Source organism: Lampetra planeri, chromosome 14 (genome assembly GCF_965212315.1).
Source record: "Lampetra planeri chromosome 14, kcLamPlan1.2.h2, whole genome shotgun sequence".
Classification (NCBI taxonomy): Eukaryota; Metazoa; Chordata; class Hyperoartia; order Petromyzontiformes; family Petromyzontidae; genus Lampetra; species Lampetra planeri.
In genome coordinates this window covers 9,827,754-9,852,848 of record NC_136120.1, presented here as the reverse complement: position 1 = coordinate 9,852,848, position 25,095 = coordinate 9,827,754, and the positions used below count along the sequence as shown (strand labels likewise).

The window sequence follows — 25,095 nt, the reverse complement described above, 5'->3', positions numbered from 1 at the left end:
GATAGCCGAGCGGAGCACACCGACTGTTGAATTGCGGCGGTCTCCTCAGGCACAGCCAGCGGGAGAACGAGCAGCGCACCATCGCGGCGGTGTCAGCCGACGGGCGGACCGTGACCCTGCGCGAGCCACTCGCGTTCCGGCACCTGGGGGTGTCGGTGGGGCTGCCGGACGGGAGGAAGCTGCAGGCCCGGGCCGAGGTGGGCCTGTTGACCCGCAACGTCGTGGTTCGTGGCTCCGAGCAGGTGGCCTGGAGTGAGCACATTCAGGCCTGCCCGGAAGGCTTCAACACCGGTACGTGAGGTGTTCATTTCTGGGCCGGCCGCCACTTGAACGGTGAACCGTGAATGGATCAGTGGCAACGGCCGATGTGAGAGAAGCACTGGAATAGCAGCTGGTGGTGCAAAGGCTCTACAGTTTAACATTTTTATTTATTAAAGTACTTCACTTGGAAAGCCCCTTGAGATGGAACCTGTTGTTCTCAAGAGTGTCGATGCGAATTTCTATAAGGCTACCCATAGACCAAGGAGAGATAACCTTTCCAAAACACTGCTGGGGGAGAGGCCGAGTTTATGTGGACTGCCTCGCCACATAATATCAATACAGCTCCATGGAACTCGGGGTTGGAATGATTCCACGCTGTGCCCTCCTTGTGAGGGGGCCACGCTCATTGTGACTAGTATCAGACATTTCCTTCCTCAGTGTGTAAGCAGAGGGCTCATGGGGAAGAAAATTATTCCCCAACATCCTGTCCCATCACTTTCTATTTTTGTCACTGTTTTCAGCGTCTTTATTTTTCAAAGAAAGGAAGTAGGTGTGGTTCAAACTTGATTTGAAGCTTTCATGACTGCAGGAATTACTCTTTGGTTCTTTTGGTAAAGTCACGTAGAAAGAAAATAAATTAAATCACGTGTGGTTGTTTGAATAATTTAAATACAAAAATTACGGAGCGCATTCATGTAAAGTGTGCAATAATAAACTAATGTTACGGACAATTTCTTTATTTACAAGATAAACAGAGTACCATATTTTATTTCGTCTACAAAGAAAACATACTTTTGTAAGTCGTATCTGTCAACCCCTTATCAGTGTGTTGCACATGTTGCACACTCGGAATGAAGGACGTGGGCAGGTGCTCCAAATCGAGGGCAAGCACATTTATTTATTGTGGTTAATATCAATCTTGGGAAGAACAGCACCAGCACGTGTTACAACAGCATTTCTTCCGAGTCGCCATTAACCATGTGGCTGGTTTACACGTGCGGTTATTCATGAACCCTGCCAGCCACCTACAGGCCCGACTCAGTCATCACATGCTGCTGTACACACATGCATTGATGCACTGCACAGCACATCAGGACTTTCACAGAACCACACTTTACTCCCTTGCTGCACAAGGATATAATTAAAAGAGTGATCCATTCCTAATCTGCCACAAGTGCCTACCTTATTTCAGACCAATTCAGACCTTATTGGTCACCCCGTGCCCTTATAAATCTCAACGTTCATCCTACAACGTCCCATCACAAGGCAGAATACAAACAAATAGACAAAAACAATGTTTCCCTATTGAAACGGTTGTACGCCGAAAACTCATGTTCTCTGTTCAAGAATAAGGGTGAACTGTATGGGTTTGCCACTAAGGATGGCCACCTCGAGTTTGTGTGAGGAGGGTCCCACACAGCCAAATCGGGAGTCGTGCGATCCAGAGAGCCTCATCACGGGTTCATAATCGATGCAAGCGACAGATGTGGGAGAGGCTGAACGTCCCAACTCACAACATTTCCTGCTTTCCTCGCAGTGAACACGAGTCAACCTTTTCCGATGCATTGTCTTCCAAGGGAAATATTTGCTCTGGTTAGTGTTCATCTTCATGCTTTTCTAATTTCATCAGAGACCAGACCAGAGGATACTCATCTCATTCAATCTATCATCTTTGAGCTTTTAATCACGTTTTGTGACATATATCCAGTCAATGATTTATAGGTATAGAGGTTGGTGGAAAGATATGTTAGTTTGGTAAAATAGCATTTTACATTTCTTTAGAACATGCCCAGCCTCTATATCACACAGCCGTTGGGAGCACTTTTTTAGACACTTTGCAACTGATTGTGCAAAACGTTTATGCATTTATCCCGTTTTTTACTTTTTAAAAGTTATTATCAGTGGGAATCACAACTCGTGCAGAGATGATCCAATTTGAACTAAACTGTATAGTATAAAGTTGCGTTGCCGTAGGGACTTGCCCTGTCAAAAACTGATCAAATTGACCAAGGAGGTACTCTTAGGATTTTTTCGGTAAAGTCACGTAGGAAAAATAATAATGATAAAATAAAATAATAAAAAATAATATTAAATGAAAATAACTCAAATCACGACGTTTCGGAGGCAACACAAGTCTCCGTCTTCGGGTGGGACCGTCACAGCTTTAGCTTTTTTGTATGCCTGAGCTTTGGCTGTGACGGTCCCACCTGAAGACGGAGACTTGTGTTGCCTCCGAAACGTCGTGATTTAATTGAGTTTTTTTCATTTATTATTATTTTTATTTTTTTACCTACGTGACTTTACCGAAAAAAACCTAAGAGTATGAATCCTTGCAGTCACGAAAGCTTCAAATTCTAGAATAAATTGACCAAGGAGATGCCCAAAACCTGGAGACGCAGATCATAGAACAAAGTGCTTTGACAATATGCAATGCATTTTGCTCCAACAGCTGCCCTGTACCACTATTTAAATATGGCAGTTGTATTTCGTAAATTGTATATAATCCATGCATACGCACTTAATAATTAACTTAACAATCGGTAACTAAATATTTACAATTACAATTTGTACAATATTAACAGCTTAGTAACGCTTCACAAATCACTACTGTACAGTTTACACTGGTTCTTTCGGTAAAGTCACGTAGAAGGTAAATAATAAAATAATAAAAATAAAACATAATGAAATAATTCTCACGACGTTTCGGCCATAATTCTCACGACGTTTCGGCCACAACGCAAGCAGTCGTCCTCAGGTGAAGATCAGGGCTGTCGGAAAGACAGCGTCTGAAGACGCTGTCTTCCCGACAGACGCTGTCTTCCCGACAGACCTGTTCTTCACCTTCACCTTATTTCCCTTCTACGTGACTTTACCGAAAGAACCAAGAAGATGCAGTCACGAAAGCTTTAAGTCGAAGTTTACACTGGGTTACTCTTCATCACCATGAAGTAGAGGTTCACCGGATCTGGAAGGAAGAAGAAGATCATTTCTGACCTGAATAACTTTGTCTACCTGTTAAAGAAATCAGGCATACAGACGTAAGTCTGTTCTCCGATAACGCCGCGTGTTTTCATGACGCGAATTGGATATAACGCGACGATGAATGTATTAGGGAACACATTTTTTATGACGCGAATTGGATATAACGCGATCGAGTGAACGGAACTACGACGCACGAGTAGGAATGAGCGGTTGTACTGCTGCCTCGGCATAGCATCACACGAGGCATTGGGATGCTGCTGGATGCTTCTAGATGCTACCCACGCGCCTCAGTCTTTGTCCAGCCTGCGTACGCATCTCACGCGTTATCGTGGACTGTGCTTTACCCTACATTATACATGATTTATTATGACGCGATTTTTCCATGACGCGGTGTTCTTCAGGAACACTACTACCGCCGCGTTATAGGACAACAGGCTTTACGTGGCTGCTGTGTGTGCTCGCTGCACTCCGCGAAGTGGCGCACACACACACACACACACGTGATCACGCCACTGGCAACGACGTTGCGGCAGATTATCCTCCACGCATCGGAACTTTCCGCGGCAGGACATCGTCAAAAAAGAATGAATCGCGCCCAAATTATTCCAACGTGTCGCCGCGGTTTGCCGAGGAAGGATGCGCTTGTGTTTGCCGCAGGGGAGTTTGCCACGCAGACCTGCTTCCAGGGCCGCTTCGGAGAGGAGATAGGAAGCGACCAGTTTGGAGGCTGCATTATGTTCCACGCCCCGCGGCCCGGCCAGGGATTGGCCCTTGGCCGTATTGAACACGTAGAGGTGAGAGGCCGGTTCACACCGCGTCCACAGTCCCCAGATGTTCAAGTGTTTTACACGTGCACTGCGTAGGTTCCCTCCATGGGCAAAAACTGCACACCTTTGTTTAACATTGATACATTTATGGTTTTGAATATCTGAATTGTTTTATGTAAATGTTCGGCGTATATCGCTTAATATCTTAAATTCTTTCACTTTACTGATATGAGTTTCTTTCTCTATTGAAAAATTCAAAATAATTGGATTTCCTCCACATATCGAAAGTGACCTAATTTACCTGAATAGGATCTTCCAATATAGTCTGAAAATTGTGTAAATACTATAAGCAATGTTAGCTTTTTAACATTGCTGCAATCATCAGTGCTTATCATTGACATTTGAATAGCAACGGGATTTAAAGGAGCTGTCTGGTGACGGTGGCTGCGGTTGGCGATTCTGTGACGCCCGGCAGATTTACCACGCGGGGCAGGCGTTCCGCCTCGGCCGCTACCCCATCCACTGGCATCTTATGGGCGACGTGGCGTTCCGCTCGTACGTGCGAGGCTGCGCCCTGCACCACACCTTCAACCGGGCGATCACCATCCACAACACGCACCAGCTGCTCGTGGAGCGCAACGTGGCGTACAACGTGATGGGTGGCGCCTACTTCATCGAGGACGGCATCGAGCACGGGAACGTGCTGCAGCACAACCTCGCCGTGTTTGTGCGCCAGAGCACAAGCCTGCTGAACGATGACGTCACGCCGGCGGGCTACTGGGTCACCAACCCCAACAACACGGTGCGTCACAACGCGGCCGCCGGGGGCACCCACTTTGGCTTCTGGTACCGCATGCACGAGCACCCCGACGGGCCCTCCTTCGACCGCAACGTCTGCCAGAAGCGCATGCCGCTGGGGGAGTTCTTCAACAACACCGTTCACTCGCAGGGCTGGTTTGGCCTCTGGATCTTCGAGGCGTACTTCCCAATGCGCGGTGGGGGCTGCAGCTCGGCGGAGCCGGAGCCGGCGCACTTCGACTCGCTCACTGTGTGGAACTGTGAAAAGGGCGCAGAGTGGGTCAACGGCGGGGCGCTGCAGTTCCGCAATTTCCTCCTCGTCAACAACGAGAACGCCGGCGTTGAAAGTAAACGCGTGATTTCAGAATTCGTGGGCGGTTGGGGCGAGAACGCCGGTGCGCTTCTGAAGGATGTGGTGGTGGTCGGACATCTGGATGAGCTGGGCCTGGGCCCAAATCACTGCACGTCACGTGGGTTAATTCTGCCATTCAACGAAGGGCTGACAGTATCGGGGGCACAGTTTGTGAACTTTGACCGTCCAAGTTGTGCAGTCTTTGGAGTGACTTCCATCCAGGGAGTGTGCATCGATCAGTGTGGAGGCTGGAGTGTGCGGTTCGAGCGTGTGAACTTCATCAACAGTTCTTACAAGGCCAAATTCCGTTGGGAGCATGAGGCCATCCTTCACGATATGGATGGCTCACTTACAGGTGAGATGACAGCCAAGAGGACCTACTTCCAAGACCATTACATCATACTTGTATAACACACACAATCAGAGTTTAATTATACAATTTCAATCAAGTTAAAACAATTATCTGATAGCTGAATAAATTAACTTACAAACTCATAATTGAAATGAAATGTAACGAACGTTACTGAAAACTCTGCATAAACTCATCCAAAAATTCGATGTGTTTTTTAAAGTGAGTGACAACCCATGTTGATATGAAAGGTACGCAAGATTTCTGGCGTTGAAGTGGGCAGGCACTATTCCACAACCAGCCCAGCACCCTAAATAGGTGTGCGAGAGCAGTGTCTGAGAATAAACTCATTACAAGTGGCAACTAGCACATGACTGTGATTACCAAAAGCGATAATATGGAATTGTTAGATTACTTCTAAAACGTTGAGTAGTCTTCAGCAATTAAATACTTTCAAAATAAACACCATTCCCAACGCTGTCCTGCGCAGCACCCATACTCTAACACACTCACTAATTTAAAAGTTTTATTTTTCAATGTGTGCAATAATGGAAACCCTCTCTGACTCAGATGATTTGAAGTCAACCTCTGGCCTTTGAGCGCATGTGGAGGACTCTAAGCATTTCATTGTAGGGCAGTGCATTTTTATACATCAATCTCACCCTCAACTCCAGTTTTATCTGACTCCGTACACCCTCATCGCACATTGGCTCTGCTCTTCTTGACTCACTCTTTATCTATCTCTACACCGTATTAGTCCCAAATATTTGTTCTCGCTCATGAACCCTCTATCAACGTTCTATGTCCGCCACTTCATCTGTGCTCACTTCAGCTTGGTGGCACACCTTTAATCCAGCACTGTGGAGGCAAGGGTTGGTGAATCACACAAATGTCGTGAAACTCCCTTTCCCGTGGCTGTCAAGGTGCCATATCCTGGCTTGCCAGAAGACGGCAGTCCAGCAGTGTGGAATAATCTCCATCTGTTCCATCGTGATGGGATGGGGTTTTGCCCCTCGCGTACATAGGGTTTCTCCTAAAGCTCCGGTTTCCTCTCACATGTACAAACACTCCTTAATTGGCTGAAAACATCTGAATCTATACGCATCTCTGTGTGTTACGGATATGTGCAGTGCTGTGATATGCATCGTGCATGGATGACGCTCGATAAAAAATAACAAATCCAAAAACCGGCTCTATACAATTACACTTTGGTTATTATATATATTCACACAGGACTAATTTTGAAGATTTACCTGTAAGTTAACAAAAACTACCTCTTAAATTAAAATTATTCTTGAATCGCGCACGCGTGTGCGTGTGCGTACGTGTTATATGCAACAGTAGTGCTGCGTCGATAGCGCGCTGCACTACGAACCCGGCGACCCGAGTTCGATTCCCGCTCACGGCCAACACCAGTGATGATTATCTGAACCAGTCATAGGCCTCCCCTAGGTCGACTCAGCCTCAAATGAGTACCTGGTGCAGGTGGGTAAACATCACCACTGGGGAGACAAAGACGGCCAGGCGTGGTGTTGGCCACCCACCCCCTCCATGTGCCATGGCGGCCTTCATAGGTGCTCGCTAACAGCACTTTCCCCAACAGTCTGATCAGGCTATACGGGGAATCTTTGTCTTTGTTACATGCAATACAAATAATTTGCACATGCTATTGTGTGAAAAATGGAATTCTCACTAATAAGTGTTGTGTTTAAATTTCGATTTAAAGTTTTCGTGACTGCAGGGATTAATCTTCTTGGTTCTTTCGGTAAAGTCACGTAGAAGGGAAGTAATAAAATAATAAAAATAAAACATAAAAGAATTCTCACGACGTTTCGGCCACAACGCACCTGATGACGGCTGCTTGCGTTGTGGCCGAAACGTCGTGAGAATTATTTTATTATTATTATTATTATTATTATTTTATTACTTCCCTTCCATGTGACTTTACCGAAAGAACCAAGAAGAAATGTTGTGTTCTCTTGTGACATGCTTGTCTCTCTGTGTCCACGTCGGATGTAGGCAATGTTGGCAGCAAAGTAGTTGCCCAGAGTCACCTGCTAGACCTGGCTCATTGCAAGTCGGGCCCCGAGTGGAGTCATGGGGACTACCCGGCCATGGTGTGCGATGCCTCCGTGCGCTTCCACCGACTCGCCTTCAACAGTCCGAGCCCCAGTTCCCTGGAGGGCAAGAATGTACTGCTCACCAATACACACGGTGAGCCATCGTAGCTCTCTCGTGTGTCGCTTCAATACATAGGCTGAAAGTGGTCATCCTGAAGATATGTATGAATGTTGAACTTATTTTACATCGTACGTAGCCAGCCGTGCTAAACGGATGTGCGGGGAACAAACTAAACACTAAAAGCAGTTTTAAAGAAATTAGTATTCAATATTGGTTTTAAAGTGCATAGCTCCAGTAGCTCCATAATAACTAAGGCATACCCTTCATGGATTCAAACCCGTGTTGCCCAGCTGCAAACTGAGACTGGAAAATATGTGTTGCTGTTGTTGGACGTTCAGTGTCCACACACTTTGCTCTGTTTTAGTCATTTCCAGCTAAAATACTTGGGCTCGATTCATCGACTGGCTTACAGACATTTCTGCAGCAAAAAACGATACCTAAATGTATTTGGTTGCTATTGTTGGAATACTACAAGTTGAACCCATGCCCACACTCTACGCACGCATCTGGGATTGGTTTTCAACATTTGCTGTAGACACACAAACATAGGTGTTGCGTGTATGATGTATACATGAATGTACGGCACGTCCATACTTATGTTTACATTATGCTACACACGGCCTGCATGGCGTCCTGTATAGTATGGAGCATTCCTAGACGTCCCCGTGGTCATGTATTATATGGTTTACTACATTTAGGGAGTTATGGTAAATACTATATGGAGCACAGTATGTAATGTATGCATACTGTCTGAAACTATCATATATAGTAAAACCTTGTTATTTCAGTTGCTGATCATTCGTAATTGGGGATAATTAGGCACGGCTGCGCTTTCGGCATCTATACGATGTATTTGTCATTCGCCATGAGCCAAATTGCTGTAACGAATGGTCCAATTTCGGCATAGCACAACCACTCGGTATGGTGGCGGCGCGTGTGGTGAGCGTGAGTGTAGACCCATCGCTTTGTACTTTACCTTGTTTATGCATACTCTTAGTTCTTTCGGTAAAGTCACGTAGGTAAAAATGAAATTAAAATTAATAAAAATAAAACAATAAAAATCACGACGTTTCGGAGGCAACACAAGCTTCCGTCTTCAGGTGAAACAGTCACAGCAAAATATCTGTACCTTATATAGTAGTTACGGGGGGAGGACTCAGGAAGGGCAGCGGGGGAGGAGGAGTTGTGAGGTGGTCAATTACTGCTTTTGTTATACTGCTGGGTGGGTAAATGAATTAGATACATTTAAGCCGCTCATTGTTATGCTGTTTGTGCGCAAGTCACTTGTTTATGCACTCTGTGCAAGCCAACCGTCTCAGAAATGTCGTCTACACCTACATCAAGAAGTAACAGAAAGGGACTGAAGTATAAATCCCTTAGTCTGCGAGACAAATCCAAACCTTTGTAAAGAATTGATGGTGGATGTGTAAATGCGTATGGTGTGTGAAGAGTTTGGAAAACAAATGTTGAAAAAAAAATGTATCGGTGTAGGAGGCACTGGGGAATATTGGTTAATTCGGCAAGGCCAGAGCCCCATATGTGTAAAATTAGCAAGGTTTACCGTATATGTATGCATGCATGTGATATTCGTGGTCAGACTGTGTACGCAGTATCTGTATATCGTACTCCGGCGGTGACCAATGCACCAAGCACTGTGATTATCCATCCTGGCGGACCTCGATGGCCTCCTCAATGATTCCCCAGCGAGCTATTGGCCAACAACGAATTACCCCATAATACATGTTTTTTTTTGGGTTAGATCATGTCAATAGAAATGTGCCGCTAAACCCGCCACCACCCGACACAGCAAATATGTAAGGTTTGTCACGTAAACAGAACATTCCAGTTCGTTGCTAGTACAGCACACCGAATGTGTTGGAGAGCAAATCCACAGCATTTACAAAGTTTCGCCTGTAATTACAACCGGCATCATCAGGCGATAGACAGATTTGTGGAGACATAATCCTGCTTCGTTATTAAATAGAGGTATAGATGTGATGTCGCTCACTTGTAGTGAATCACAACGCATGGATTTAATCCAAATCCCTGTAATAGAGTACCATCGCCATCTAGTGGTAGAAGTTCATGTTTTAAATGTCGTGCAGTGTACATTTTTATTCAGCGATCCTATTTGCCATAAGGGGCCGTCCATAAATGACGTCACGCGATTTTGGACGATTTTTGCCCCACCCCCTCGTCACACGGCGTCACAAAAAGTCAGACCCCCCCCCCTCAAATATGACGTCACAAAGCTATGCCCCCCCCCAAAAAAAATACATGCTTCTAATCGCTTTAAACTATTGTCATTGTAGTGCGTATTTAATGTGGCGCTGCACTCTGATGTTGTAGGAGAAGACGTCTATCAAAAAGTCTAATTAAGTAGAACGTGTTGTCTATATTTATTTAAAGTTGCGCGAAACGTCTCCACAAAGACAAAGATCCCCCGTGTAGCCTTAACAGACTGTTGGGGGAAAGTGCTATTAGCGAGTAGCACCTATGAAGGCCGGCAGAGGGTGGGTGACCAGCACCACGCCCTGCCGTCTTTGTCTCTCTAGTGTGATTAGGGCCAATGACTCAAAGCCATCGCTGTGTTCGTAAAAAGAAACGGTTATTAAAGAGTTTATCAGGCGCACAGCCAGACAAATCTGTCTGTCCGCCTGATGAAGCTAGTTGGAATTAGCTAGTTGGAATTAGTAACGTCGTACTCAGATTGTAAATGTTGTGGATTTGCTCTCCCAACACACCGGTGTGCTGTTATAGTGACGAATTGGCGTGTTTTGTTAACGTGACAAACCTTTCTAGTTGGTACTCTTAGGTTTTTCGGTAAAGTCTCGTAGGTCAAAATAAAACTAATTAATAAAAATAATAGAAATAATGATTGAAACGAAATAATCTGATCATTTTTTTCATTATTTATTTTTATTTTTACCTACGTGACTTTACCCAAAAACCTAAGAGTATGAATCCTTGCAGTCACGAAAGCTTCAAATGTAGAACTTACTAGTTGGCTTTGTCGGGTGGTGGCGGGTTTAACGACACATACCTACCCGATCGAACCCAAAAAAGCCCCCTAGATCAACCATCCTAAGAGAATACGGGACATCCGGCACGACTTTAACTAAGCCCAGACAGCCAAGCCTACTCAGCCGCGTTGGTGGTATAGTGGTGAGCATAGCTGCCTTCCAAGCAGTTGACCCGGGTTCGATTCCCGGCCAACGCATGTTTTAATATTTTTTTCTAAAATAATTTTAAGATAAAACTATTAAATTATATATTCGTGTAATAAACCCGTTCAATGCAATTAATCATTATTTAGCTCCGCATCGAGAGTTGTGTGAAATGCAAATCATCTTGTAAGCGTTGTCGAGTTTATGTGCGTTAAAGACACCGTGTGGTGGGAGTGTTACGGCTGAGACAGATCCACAGTGACCACGAGGGGGCGCGATCCGTAGCGCGTGCTGCGCCGTGGGACGCTACCAACACCGCTGAGCGAAAGCGGCGCTGCTTTGCACCGCGCTCAGCGTCTTTGGGGCCGTCCATAAATGACGTCACGCGATTTTGGACGATTTTTGACCGCCCCCCCTCGTCACACGGCGTCACAAAAAATCAGACCCCCCCCCCCTCAAATATGACGTCGCAAAGCTCTGCCCCCCCCCCAAACCATATTTCCATTTTGAAAAGAAAACACGCTTCAAATCGCTTTAAACTATTGTCATTGTAGTGCGTATTTAATATGGCGCTGCACTCTGATGTTGTATCAGTGTTGTTATAACAATTGGTGTTATAACAATTCTATATTTATTTAAAGTTGCGCATTTTGATGTGACGTCAAATTTCTCAACCCCCCCCCTCCTCGTCACACATCGTCACAAATGTGTGACCCCCCCCCCCCAGGTGCGTGACGTCATTTATGGACAACCCCTTTTCACGGTAGTGCCTTGCGTGGTCGTTTGAATGAGATGTTTAGGAATTAAAGTATTTTTTTTTACCGTGCAAAAGCCCATTTTTGCGAAATTAATTCCCATTTTTTCCCATCGGTGCGCATAATTTACGAACAATTAGGATTAAAAAAACTGTCATGTAACGCCTCCGATATACCTTTGTGTATTTACCCCGCAATGTCAAGTAAACGTGGTGTGCGTGCATCCGTGTGCAGGTACTAGCGAGGTCCCTTTCCTTAAGAAGCGCCTCACCCACCAAAGGGGCTGGATGGCTCTACTGCCCAGCCGACAAACTTACCGCTGGGCATTCCAGGATGCCGGGCACATCACCAACATCTCCTACACGGCCACCTTTTATGGCCTCGCGGTGGGTACATTTCTCTTTCCTCTTAGCACTCTCTCTGTTAGGCAGCTTGCAGGGATAGTAATAGGTTTTTACCCTTTCAACTGGTACAAAAAAAACTGACACCTTTATACCAGTTGAAAGGGTAAAAACCTATTACTATATTTTGCCACTGGTAAAGGAGGTCTCATAGTGTAGCTTGCAGGGATGTTTACATCGATCAAAAGAAATACGACATTCCTTCCACATCTTATCCTCTGCTGTTTTTTGCTGTTTTTTCCTGGATTTTTCTGTTTGCGCATAGTCACTTTAAGATGTTTTCTTGTTCATGTTTTTGTTTGTTGCGGTTGCACCCGATTCAAGAGCCGAATGGCTCACAGGGCTATACCAAATGAATGAAACTGAAACTCTCTCGCCAACAGTTAATATTCTTAAATAATGTGTCCGTCCACGTAATCTGTGCGAGCTGGAAGAATGTCAGTTGGCTACCACATTCCCAAGCCCTCCTTCATCAGCTGTAGCAATGATTTTCACGTATGTATGTTGAACCTCTTTCGCGCCATACGTAGCCAACCGTGCTAATCCTGGAAAGGTTCCTTGTCGGCAATTGAAATGCAACATTATGCACGAAATAATTGTCGTGGAAATTCGTCGAAACTCAGACTGCGATCCCATGCAACTCCCGGTGGAGGTGGTCACGAGCCAGTGGTGGACATGCTGTTACCGTTTTATTGCGGAGAACAAAGTACCGGCAGGCCTTGCCGAACGCAGAGTTTACGTTCCCAGAAAAATGTCGTGTTGGACAAAACCACATTCGACAAATAATAGACCTCATGGGGAAAATGGGGTTTGCATTCCTGGGTCTCAAATTTCAATCCTCTCCCTCTTTGTTGAACTAATTCTTCATAATAATAATGGTCGCGAAAGCCTACGTGTTAAACTGAACTAATTCTACTTGATTTGTGTCTTTATGACTGTACTAAAGTTTCTTGTGTGTACAGTATTCCCTCGTTATTCGCGAGGGATACGTTCCGGAGATGCTTGTGAATAGCAAATTTTGCAGATAATGATTTTAGTCTGCGAATATAGTTCGCGCAACATCTGCAGATGCTTCTTAAACTTCTCTCATCTCTTTAACTCATCACTTTTACGTAACTTTCTCTCTCATCACTTTCCTTCTCTTTCTCGATGCTGTCATGTAGAATTCCAGATGCGATTCGCGGATAGCTAAGATCGCAGATTAGCAGGTTTGTCAATAACGAGGGAATATTGTATACTCTTCATTTTTCAATTTCACCTCAACACAAAACCCCCGGCTCCATTACTCTTCCCGCACCACTGCACTCATGCCGATCGCTTCCCCCTGACACTGAATTCCCAGCCCGACGCTCGATCTGTCACTTGAGCGTTAATGATTCGCCATCGAGGCATCCGTATGACGCCCTCAATGAGTGAATGGCTAGATGCATCCATAATAGAGGTTTTTTGGGTTAGATCGCATAAATATATAAATGTGTCGTTAAAACCCGTCACCACCCGACACAGCCAACTAGTAAGGGTTGTCACGTAAACAGAACATGCCATTTCGTCACTAGTACAGCACACCAATGTGTTGGAGAGCCAAGCCATAACATTTACAATCTGAGTACGGCGTTTCGCCAGTAATTACAACTAGCACCATCAGGCGACAGCCAGATTTGTGGAGAAGTCCACCCGTTTCTTTCTTATATAGAGGTGTGGATGTGGTGACCACACTTCTGTCCTCTTGCACAAAGTGGGGGGGGGGGGGTTATTAATGAGTTAACGTACATTATGCATGCACATTATGCGTGCCCTTTGATATTGTCCTTGCTGTCCATTGTGTGTATTAAAATAGCTGAGATGACTAGGCATGAGGTTTGGCAAAATTATTGAGAATAGCAAATTGCCAAAAACATATATTAACTTCAGTGAAGCAAAAGCCTTAAGAGAATTCACAGCAAATGAAGATATCCAAATTCTTGCTGCTGATAAGGGCCGATCGACTGTTGTGATGCCCGTGAGGACTACGATAATAAAATCAAAGATTTACTCGATGAAGGTACCTACCTTAAAATTAAACGAGATCCAACCGGCACCTTGGAACGTAAAACAACGGCAATCATTGCCAAGTCATCAATTCCCAAGGAAGAGCAATACATGATCAAACCAAGGGCATCAATTCTAGATTTGAAGCTTTCGTGACTGCAATGATTCATATTCTCAGGTTTTTTTTCGGTAAAGTCACGTAGGTAAAACATTAAAAGTAATGAAAGTAAAATAAAACAAAACAAAAACAAAAATAAAAATAAAATTCACGACGTTTCGGAGGCAACACAAGTCTCCGTCATCAGGTGGGACCGTCACAGCCAGATTAGCTGCATCAAGTGAAGCAATGATTCAAGATGTAATCCCTTATAAGCAAGTTGAAGGGGGGAGGAGAGGGGGGGGGGAGTTCATCAGAATGTGGTAGCCAATGAATGGAACGTATCGGGAGGGAGGGGGGTGGGAGGGGGAGGGAGCCAACAAAACATTTGGCGACGGCTTGGACGCGGCTGCTGCGCACGCCAACACAATGGGCAGAAAGGGGGGAGGGGAGGTCTGATACACATGATAGAACAAAGGAACGAAAATGCCCATGTTTATACCAATGCAGGCTGAAAAATGAAGAGAGTACTGTTAACATCCCCAGTTATTTTTAACAGTACTCTCTTCATTTTTCAGCCTGCATTGGTATAAACATGGGCATTTTCGTTCCTTTGTTCTATCATGTGTATCAGACCTCCCCTCCCCCCTTTCTGCCCATTGTGTTGGCGTGCGCAGCAGCCGCGTCCAAGCCGTCGCCAAATGTTTTGTTGGCTCCCTCCCCCCTCCCACCCCCCTCCCTCCCGATACGTTCCATTCATTGGCTACCACATTCTGATGAACTCCCCCCCCCTCTCCTCCCCCCTTCAACTTGCTTATAAGGGATTACATCTTGAATCATTGCTTCACTTGATGCAGCTAATCTGGCTGTGACGGTCCCACCTGATGACAGAGACTTGTGTTGCCTCCGAAACGTCGTGAATTTTATTTTTATTTTTGTTTTTGTTTTGTTTTATTTTACTTTCATTACTTTTAATGTTTTACCTACGTGACTTTACCGAAAAAAACCTGAGAATATGAATCAAGGGCATCAAAACCACCAAGACTTTATGGGCTACCAAAAATTCACAAACCTGATGTCCCATTAAACCCATAGTTAGTACAAAAAACCTCTATTATGGATGATATTGGTCGCGAAAACCTACTTGTTAAACTGGCTAGATGCATTCTGCATGTTGAGTGTGTTACATTATCACGCAAAAACATACACATGCTAAAAACATCTTCTTCTTTAGTGCTGCCTAACGGCGTGTGCGACTTCACGATGATATTGGTCCCGGTCTAGCACGGCGTGTAGAGTTTGTGCTGCTGTTGTTAATTGTAGCCATGTTTTGATGTTACTGAGCCATGTCGTTTTTGGCCGTCCTGGTCGTTTTTTCCCTTCGATTTTTCCTTCCAGGATTTGCTTTAATAGCTGGTATTTGTGGTCGTTTCGGGCAATGTGGCCTAGGTAGTAACACTTCCTGCTAATGATGGTCTTCAGCAGTTGCCTGTCAGTGCCCATATCTTGCAGAACTTGTGTATTGGTGGTTTTGGCTGTCCATGGGATTTTCAGCATTCTTCGATACAGCCACATCTCGAAAGCTTCAAGCCTTTTTGTTGCTGTTGTTGTCAATGTCCACGTCTCTACTCCGTACAGCAAAATTGACCAGATGTAGCATTTCAGTGTGCGCAGTTTCAGTGATGTACTCAAGTTGCGGTCTGCAAGGAGTGTTTTCCATTTAATAAATGCTTGCCTTGCTTGTTCAATTCTGCTCTTGATTTCGACTTCATGGTTCAACTGATCGTCAATGATTACACCAAGGTATTTAAATCGGTGTACTTGTTCCAATTTTTCGCTGCCAAGCTTGATTGTTATTTCGCTTGTAGTTCGGCTGACCTTCATAACCTTTGTTTTCTTTTTATTAATTCGTAAGCCCCATATTTGACTCTCTGTGGCAACCTCGTCCAAGATTTGTTGTAGGTCTTGTTCCGAATCGGCCAGCAGTGCAGTGTCGTCAGCATACCTGATGTTGTTGATGTATTGTCTCACAGTCGATTCATTGACACCTTCTAAAAAACGCTCTCATGGCATTACTTTGAGACATGGAGATGAGAATTTTAGTAGCCTCAAGCCGTGTATAGCCGAAACATCACCCCCATGTTCCGGAAAACAGACCTCACAAGGTAAAGCATGTAGAGTTGAAACACGCATTGGATAAAGCCGAGTTGGCCACGGTTTCCCTGTCTTTAAATAGTAATGTTGGAACAGAATTACCCCAGAATATGAACTAGTGGCCAATATGCAAGACTTGCTACGTAACAACAAATCCCTTCTCCTTGGGGATTTTGCCAGCTGTTGGTAATTATTACCAAGAGTACTGGGCCAACCCAGTTATTTTCAGGTTAAATTCTTGCCAGTGTAGCTGGTATATATTAAAAGTTGTCATTTAGTTATTTTACTCATAACGATTTTCAGCTCATTCTCAATTTCTGAAGATTTTTTTTACGACACAGAACTTTGTGGTCTGTGTGGGTTGGTGCCGGGAGGAGCCCAGGGCTGGTTTAGACATCACTCAATATAAATGTCAGCTCATAGTGCAGTGCAGTAACCACTGCACCACAGCTCCATCCCATGTGATTTTATTTCCACTCTCTTGATCAGTTTCTGTGTGTGTGTGTCGTTGCTCTCACAGGAGGATGACTACGTCATCATAAACCACAACCTGACTCAGGCGCCTGACAAGTTTTTCACAAATGGGCTGGACAGAAATAACTCCGCGGCAGGGCTCAGCGCAACCAGCAGCCGCACCGGGGACTGGGTCTTCAACGCGACGAGCCGCGACCTCTATTACATGGGTAATGAGTGTGCAGACCTCCGCTCCCACGCTTCCTGCGCACGGGATAAAAAGACACATCCCCAATCATGGCGGCGTGTTCCGGACACCTCTCCACTATACCAATATTGAAAATGCACTGTGGCCGGGATGTATTGTACGCCAAGTTAAAACGGTTGCATATGTCATAATAAAAACGCGTGAAAAATAGCTGTGAATAATCAGATAGCAAAGTGTGTCTGTGATCGTCCTTGGCTGTGGGTGTACAATTTCTCCTGTGTAATATTTGAGGGGGTGATGGGTCAGGCAGCCCAAATGAATCCTGTATAGTGTGTGTGTTCAGCCTGTGTTAGTGCATGAGTTGATCGGCACGTGTGTATCCCACATGTGTATATCGACATACTTACAGTGTAGTATACATATGTGACACGTAGTATTTGTCTCTATCCACTACCTCCTTACAGTCCCAGAGAGCCATTAACGTCGATCGCTGCAGGTACTTTTGTACCGCTGCAGGAGCGTTCAGTATTTTCTGGGAGGGGGAAATTTGTGGATGTATTTTTTATTCTATACACTCATATATATTTAAAGACAGTTGCCGAGTACAAAACCCAACGTCCCCAAAGCATCATGCGGCCAGTAACAAACAGCACAAACGACCGTCTTGGTTGCATTGTGAGGTTGCGGCCGTTTATTCGGCGCTGAGCGTGCGTCACTTTGTCGCAGTGTCGGGGAACGAGTCGGGGCCCATGGGACGGCCCTCCTCCTCCTCCTCGCTGGATGCAAGCGTGCGGAACCAGAACGTGGTGCTTAAGGTGCTGCGCTGCTTCTACGAGGGATGCATCGTTCCGAAAGTCAAGCCCGTTCCTCCCAATGCCGTGAAATACGAGTAAGCCTCGTCCCGCACTGCGAGCGTTCGTGACGTGCGTCCATTCAGCGTGGCGCACTGAACACTTAAAACTATGAAGCCCAGAGAAAGAGACTTTTAAGACTGATCATTTTAGCACCTTGGATCAACAATCGCAATAGGACTTCTGTTTCGTGCGGGATGCTCATAAAGAAAAACACATTTGCGGGTAATACAGATATTTTTTTATCGTGGGAATTGTGGAAATAGTCAATCGTTGAGAACTATTGATTCAGAAATAAGAGCACTCACAGCAACGGAGCTGTGTAAAGTGAAACCTTGAGAAACAATAGCTGTAAGAAGCAAGGAGAGGGAGATATTATTTAGAGTTGCATCTGCAGTCACGCCGCTGCCTCAGAAAAAGCCACCGCCACAAGCAGAGTTCACTCTCTCAATACCCGGCCTTTCACGCGACTCTCGCAAGGCCTGGACAACTCACCATTGGGTTTGCTTTAGAAATGCCATAGTAATTCCAACTTATTATATCCTATCTGTTCCAGTCGTGCTCTTGGCACAATGTCACGTGACGAAGGGTCCATTCATAAATGTCACCGAGCAGTGTGCCTTGTGCAATCATTTTGCTGAGGAAGAGTGTTTTAAAATAATTATCCCCAAAAATACATAACGCGGCCTTTTTATCCATTCATACAGGGCGCATTTCGCTCCCCCAATAAACTCTGTGATGAAAACTAAACTTGAACAACATACAATCAGGCGACGTTATGGCTATTCTTCTTAGCACAATGAGATTGTTGCATAATAGTACACTTATAAGAGCTGTAATTTATACAAATGAATAATGTGATTTTTTTTTTGGTGTGAAATCATTGGTGAGCCGGCCGAGGCTATCAACTCTCTCCACTTTAGAAGCCTTTTTAATGACGGGCCGCTGAAACCCAGACTTCACCCCGTAACCTCAGCAGGGCTGGCTCAGCACTTTTACCTAGGAGCTACGCAGCTACCTTGGGAAATCCCACATGAGAGAACACACGTGGGTTTTAGCACAGCGATTATTAGAAGGCAGGGGGGACGGAGATTGCTTTGGCACGGAACAGTGAAGCCTTATGAAGCAGCAGAGAGCAGGAATGTCAAGTTGTCCAGAGAACGACATCACGTTTATATTTGGGCGCCGCGGTGGGGAGATGTTAACTACCTCGCCCGGTATACAGGAGGGCGTCGGTTCGATCCTGACCCTGATGCGTGCATATTTTGAGTTTGTATGCTCTCCCCGTGGTCGCTTGGATTTTTTTCCAGGTCCTCCGGGTTTTCCCTCCACATTTAAAAACGTGTTTAGAGTATTTGGTTGCTATACATTTCCATGTGATGAGCCACTTCGTTGAGTTATCATTTGTGACTTCTCAAGCAGAGCTATATAGCTGAGTGGGCCTTACCTGGTCAAAAAAAAGTACTAAAATTATCAAATAATGATAACTCATGAAGACAGGGGGATGGGGTGAACACATTCAGGGCACTTGTAAGAATGATACTATTGCAACTCCCACGGAAAGCGGTGCGTTTTGAGGAATGGCTTTAGGTAATAGAGACCGTAGCTGCTATCAAATTGAGGGATCTCATGACCTGCAAATATGTCACATGTTGTAGTGGCGAGAGAGGGGGTTTCAGTGTGTGACAAGATACGTTTTTATAATGCGTGACAAGAGAGGGTTGTTCCCTCTGAACAGAAAAAATTTAAAGAGTAAGATTTATAGGGGAACATTAAAACATAAATTCAGGTCACCCTATAAAGTACTTGCCCCATAATTAAACGAATATTTCTAAACCATATGTCCACAGAAATTAAGCAGGTTCGTAGTATTTGAATTGCTGATTTCACTTGCGTGACAGTAGCGTGTGTGTGCCAGGCTGTGGCGTGACAGTAGCATGCGTGTGCCAGGCTGTGGCATGACGGTAATGTGCGTGTGCCAGTGTGTGACGTGACAGCATGCACGTGGTGACTAAGTGAGGCCCTCTTTGACTGTGCGCATCGCTGACGGTGTCGTCCTTCTGTCAGAATCTGAAGGCTTTTTTCTTTAATTGATTCTCCGACGACTCTGAATGTCTTTTTTTTTATTTAAATGAGAAATGATACAATGAAGGAACAAACTGAGGCTCGGCGTAAAACGTCTGCGCGTATCTGTAGGCTGTGGTCAAACAGCAGCTTCTGGCTCGCGTCGCCCGAGAACAACCACTCCGTGCCAGCCGACGGCAGCAACGTCACCGTGCCACCAGGTACACGCGCCCCGTCTCCACGTCCCTCTTCTTGCCGTCGCCTGCCTCCCGCAAGAGCGTCCCGGGACGACCACGTATCTGCCGCAGCTTGAGCCGCTTTGCGAGCGTTAAAGCTGCCACGTGACCGGAATATTCACCTCGCGCCGATGTGTTGGGCAAAATCTCCCCTCGTGTGAAAAATAGGAAAAAAAGCCAATTGGACAGCGTAATTAAGAGTTGTGATTGCATTTCGCATTTTTCGGTCTTGTGACTTGAATCTTCCCTTGAGCTTGTACACATTGCAGGGCTAGTGAGTAACTCAAATAGCAGGGCTGTTGTGGTGGTGCTGTGGTTCCGCACACTGTGCCGTGAACTTGGCCGCCTGAGTTGTCACGGCGAACATTAGTGTGTTATCCCAATTGAGTAATTGGCAGGTCATGTTTCAGCCTTGGAATGTTTGGCCAATCCCAGTTGCATCGTATGTTTTTTTTGCTGATTTTTTATTTCAACGTAACGGTGAATACATTTCAACAAGTGCCCTCTCTGCGCTGATTGTGGCACTCTGGGCCTGGCGCAGGCTCCTGGCTGGTCCTAGACGTGGCCCCGCCCGTGCTGCACCGGCTCACCGTGTACGGGGTGCTTGAGGTGCCGGTCGACGTGTGGAACCGCAGCGCCCCACCGCTGGTGCTGAACATCACCTATCTGTCCATCCAGGTGAGTGCGCCGCCTGTTGAACTGCTAAACTGAAACTAGAAACAAAAATATTCCTGTATATTTATATATAAACTTGATTTGGAGCTTTCGTGACTGCAGGAATTACTCTTTGGTTCTTTCGGTAAAGTCACGTAGAAAGAAAATAAATTAAATAATAGCATGCGACGTTTCGATTGCAACACAAGCAATCGTCATCAGGTAGAAATGAAAGAGAAAACAAACCTAGCTATACGGGGGATCTTTGTCTCTGCGTGCGTCTGGCAGGGCGGGCGTTTCATCGCGGGCCGGGAGGAGAGTCCCCTGGAGGGGGACTTCTCTGTGGTGCTGCGTGGTGACCATCTCACCCCGGACTGGCTCCTTCCCAACGGACCCAACCAGGGCTCCAAAGTGATCGGTGCGTCCTCCCTCCACCTGCCGTGATCTCGCTGATCGCCACCGTGACCGTGGTTACCGATGGCAACGTAAAGTTAGGAAATTATCGGGAAAAAAACGATGTGCGTGTGTCTTTTTTAAAAGATGCTCATCACCCATGTTATGAGCGCCCTCCGGCGATGATTTGTTGAATGATGCCTCAATCGTGTGGAATATTTTTTTTATTTAAATAAATCAAAGCAATCCTTGATTACTCTATTATAAAAGTGTGGTGTCAGCTGTACAATTAGTGAAACCCGGTAATGTTCACAAGGGCAGGGCATTATACACAATTTGTCAAATACTGTATAACAAATGTTTACCGGCATTGGTGGGTTAGATGTACAGCCGTCCACTTCTATGGCTGCAAATCGTAAATGAAACCGATATATAGATCACAGTTTATCAATATTATTATTATTATAATGATGCTTCTTTAGCCATGAAGACCTCACTGAGTCTCAAGACTTTTTTGGGAGGATCCGGCCAAGTGGCCGTAGTCAGCACGATCGCGAGCCACTCACAATAGTCCTGAGATTATCTTTGCAAAGCCATTTAGAACTATTCCACAATTTGACATCGAAAACTATTAAACGTTTTGAGCCACCAGGCCGCCCCCGTGTGTGTCGTTGGACGTGGCGTTGCGAGGATCGCCGTGCGTCTCGCGTCTCACCTCTCTCTCTCTCTCTCGTGTGCCGCTGCCGTTGCTGAACAGGCGTGTTCGGGGGCTTGGACCTGCACGGCACGAACCACTCCGTGTACAAAGTAAAACTGGGCCAAACAGCTGCAGCCGGGAGCGGCAGCATCACGCTCGCCAGCCCTGTTGACTGGAAGGTGGGATTCCGTGTGTGTGTGTGCGCGTGCTCACTGAGCAGTTAGTGCGCTGCGTTTTGAACGCGGCGACCCGAGTTAAATTCCCGCTCATGGCCAACACCAGTAACAATTATCTGAACTGGTCCTGGGCCTCCCCTATGTTTACTCAGCCTGAAACGAGTACCTGGTGCAGTGTATAAACATCACCACTGGGGAGACAAAGGTGGTCGGGCGTGGTGCTGACCACCCACCCCCTCGTGTGCCATCACGGTCTTCATAGGTGCTCGCTAACAGCACTTGCCCCAAAAGTCTGTGAAGGCTACACGGGGGATATTTGTCTTTATGTTCACTAATGTATTAGTTCATTTACTAGATGACAATTTGCGGCAAATGTATCGGCTGTAACCAGACTGTGATTTTTTGTGTGTGTGTGGCTTAATTTACTCTTTATATTCACATGTCAGCATTTATTATAGCGTGGTCTTAATGGAGAACTACGACCAAGCAGTATGTGGTGAGAAGTAGATTAACCCATCTGTATTGGTCGTCCATTAAAGGGCTGATCGTGAATAAGTAATGAACTTTCATGTAGGTGGTCATTACACATTACCATCCATCATCATCATCATTCTACCCATAGCTTTTCTCTTATGAAGTTTCTGTCACGTTTTTATGTATCTTTCGCTCCGTTTTTATGTATGTTTCGCTCCGGATGATCGCTGCAAAGTATGATCTGTGTTTTGATTTAGTGTGCTGATCTTAATGGTGCATTGAAAAATGTTGATACTCCGACTGATGCTCTTGCTGTTGTGGAGTGACTCATGCAGCCAGCTGTGGCTTCAGAGTTTGGTAGTACATGTTGTTTACGTCGTTTATTGTGAAAATTCGGTCACAGTTCCTATGACCACTGTTTCATTGCTTTTATGGCTTTATTTTGGTGATTTTCGAAAAGTTTTTTGGTTTGGCCATGTTTGTTTGTTGTAGTACAGAGTTAGACTGATGGCCTTAATCTAAGTTGTCTTGTGGTTGTTGTTGTTTTACTTGCATCCCACTGGGATATTTGCACACAGTGTTGGTGTACGATGCTTTTTCTGCAATATTTTGCTGTCTTTTCTTGGATTTTCTATTTGCACTTAGTCACATAGTCACTTTAAGATGTATTCTTGTTCATGTTTTTGTTTTTTGTTTGTTGCGGTTGCACCCGATTCAAGAGCCAAATGGCTCACAGGGCTATACCTAATAAATGAACTTGAACTTGTATGATCACAAGCTGGTTTTATATAACATTTCAGCCATGGCAGCTGTCTGAGGTCCCAGAGGCAATGTTTCCAAAGCCTTGTCAATGACGTGCACGAGTGTAGGTGGGCAGCGACGTCGTGATCAGCACCAGCAGCTATGACAGCTGGCAGACGGAGACTCGGCGTGTCACGGCCGTGTCCGCCGATGGGCGCACGCTGTCTCTCAACGCCACCCTGCAGTACTCGCATAAGGGTACGTGCAGCATCGCCACCCTTATGTCATAGTCTGGTGCCAATGCACCGGTGCTTTAGCTCTTAGACTACCACTCCTAAAGCCTCACGTCACAGTCATTCCGCAAACATGCAGAAGATCAACACCACTATGAGACCTCATTTACCAGTGGCAAAATATAGTAATAGGTTTTTACCCTTTCATGTTTGCAATAACCACAACACAAGCAGTCAAAATGCAAACAAAAAGAAACAACTCTGATAATGATATGCACTGTCCAAGATGACACCTTTTGGCGTCATCTGGTCCAACACCAATGGAGACTAGGCTCTAAGAAAAGCTGTCTCGTGTGTGGACCAATCAACTTCAAGGACAGTGCATATCATTATCAGAGTTGTTTCTTTTTGTTTGCATTTTGACTGCTTGTGTTGTGGTTATTGCAAACATGATGCCTTGTATAAAGGTGTCAGTTTTTGTACCAGTTGAAAGGGTAAAAACATATTACTAAGATCAACACCGTAAACATTCGCTGAGAGAGTCCACGTATCTTGGGAGGGTCCGGCTAGCCTAGCAGCTTGTCACCGAGCGGCGATTCGTTCCGTCGCCCGCCGTGCATATTGTAGTTGAGCGTCGTCATCGTGGTCGTCGTCATCGCGTGAATCCCCCTCCCTCAACGGGGCTGCGTCCGTCTGTGCCAGGAGAGACGCACGCCGTGCAGGGCGCGCGCTACACACTGGCGGCCGACGTGGGCCTCCTCACGCGCAACGTGCGGGTGCTGGGCCATGACCAGCCCGCCTGGTACTCCGAGTCGTTCGGGGCACGCGTGCTGGTCAGCGCCTATGCCTACGGGGAAACGGAGTACCTAGGTACGTCCGGTACCCCGCCCCCACCGCATGCTCATGCATGGCCACACGTCGCCGCAACGCGTACGGCAAAGAAACAGCAGCAGCGGCAGCAGCAGCAGCAGCAACAATAGCAGCAGCAGCGGCAGCTTTGCAATAGCAACTTAATTTTTCATCCTGAGACCAAGTCACCCACAATGCACCAGGTCTTGTCAAATGTCCAGGGTTGAACCTGATTAGTGCTTATTATAGACAACCGCTATTTTTGTGAAGGCATTGTGGGCAGTAGAGAGCAATTCATAAAAATCCACTGTTCTTCTGCACTCTGCAAAATATAGAAATACGAGGTTGGATTACAGATTCGGGGAATAAAATTAGGGAATCGTGAGCAATACAAATGGGGAAAATACAAGAAGCCACAGTAACGGAGTTAGCCACAGTAGAAACAAATTGTTTGAGCCAGGGAGAGATGTGGGCTTACGAAAACAAAACGGTCACTGGGAGTTACAGAAGCAGAGAGAATTTGCCAGGAAGAAATACAGAGGTAGAAAGCTTCAGGCAGAGAGAAAGGCAGACGCAGTTCTACAAAACTTGTAAAGATATCTCCATGACATTCCTTGTTATGCAGATATCACATTGCTTGGTGGGAAGTATTGAATATATAATTAAGGTGCTCATATATTCGTGTAATGCAGCTGGATCACATAATGAGCAGCGTGTTTTTGGCGAAAGTTGTATTTGAAAGCGTTGGACGTACGTGTTATTTTTGTTGTAAAT

The 25,095-nt window shown here is 45.6% G+C and overlaps 1 protein-coding gene and 1 non-coding gene across 3 annotated transcripts in view; both read left to right on the top strand.

The window, feature by feature from the left end:
• Nucleotides 1–25,095, top strand: part of PKHD1L1 (PKHD1 like 1) — a 144,704-nt gene that overhangs the window by 79,130 nt on the left and 40,479 nt on the right. For both annotated transcript variants that reach the window (XM_078600544.1, XM_078600543.1), the window contains exons 47-59: nucleotides 50–291; nucleotides 3,901–4,037; nucleotides 4,486–5,515; nucleotides 7,529–7,723; nucleotides 11,847–11,998; nucleotides 16,813–16,975; nucleotides 17,680–17,842; nucleotides 20,001–20,089; nucleotides 20,646–20,782; nucleotides 21,047–21,176; nucleotides 21,909–22,027; nucleotides 23,368–23,497; nucleotides 24,175–24,342. In XM_078600544.1, coding sequence (XP_078456670.1) covers nucleotides 50–291; nucleotides 3,901–4,037; nucleotides 4,486–5,515; nucleotides 7,529–7,723; nucleotides 11,847–11,998; nucleotides 16,813–16,975; nucleotides 17,680–17,842; nucleotides 20,001–20,089; nucleotides 20,646–20,782; nucleotides 21,047–21,176; nucleotides 21,909–22,027; nucleotides 23,368–23,497; nucleotides 24,175–24,342 — 2,855 coding nt within the window. The remainder of the gene's footprint in view (nucleotides 1–49; nucleotides 292–3,900; nucleotides 4,038–4,485; nucleotides 5,516–7,528; nucleotides 7,724–11,846; nucleotides 11,999–16,812; nucleotides 16,976–17,679; nucleotides 17,843–20,000; nucleotides 20,090–20,645; nucleotides 20,783–21,046; nucleotides 21,177–21,908; nucleotides 22,028–23,367; nucleotides 23,498–24,174; nucleotides 24,343–25,095) is intronic.
• TRNAG-UCC (transfer RNA glycine (anticodon UCC)) lies at nucleotides 10,839–10,910 on the top strand. Its single transcript has one exon. It is a non-coding gene; the product is annotated as a tRNA-Gly (tRNA).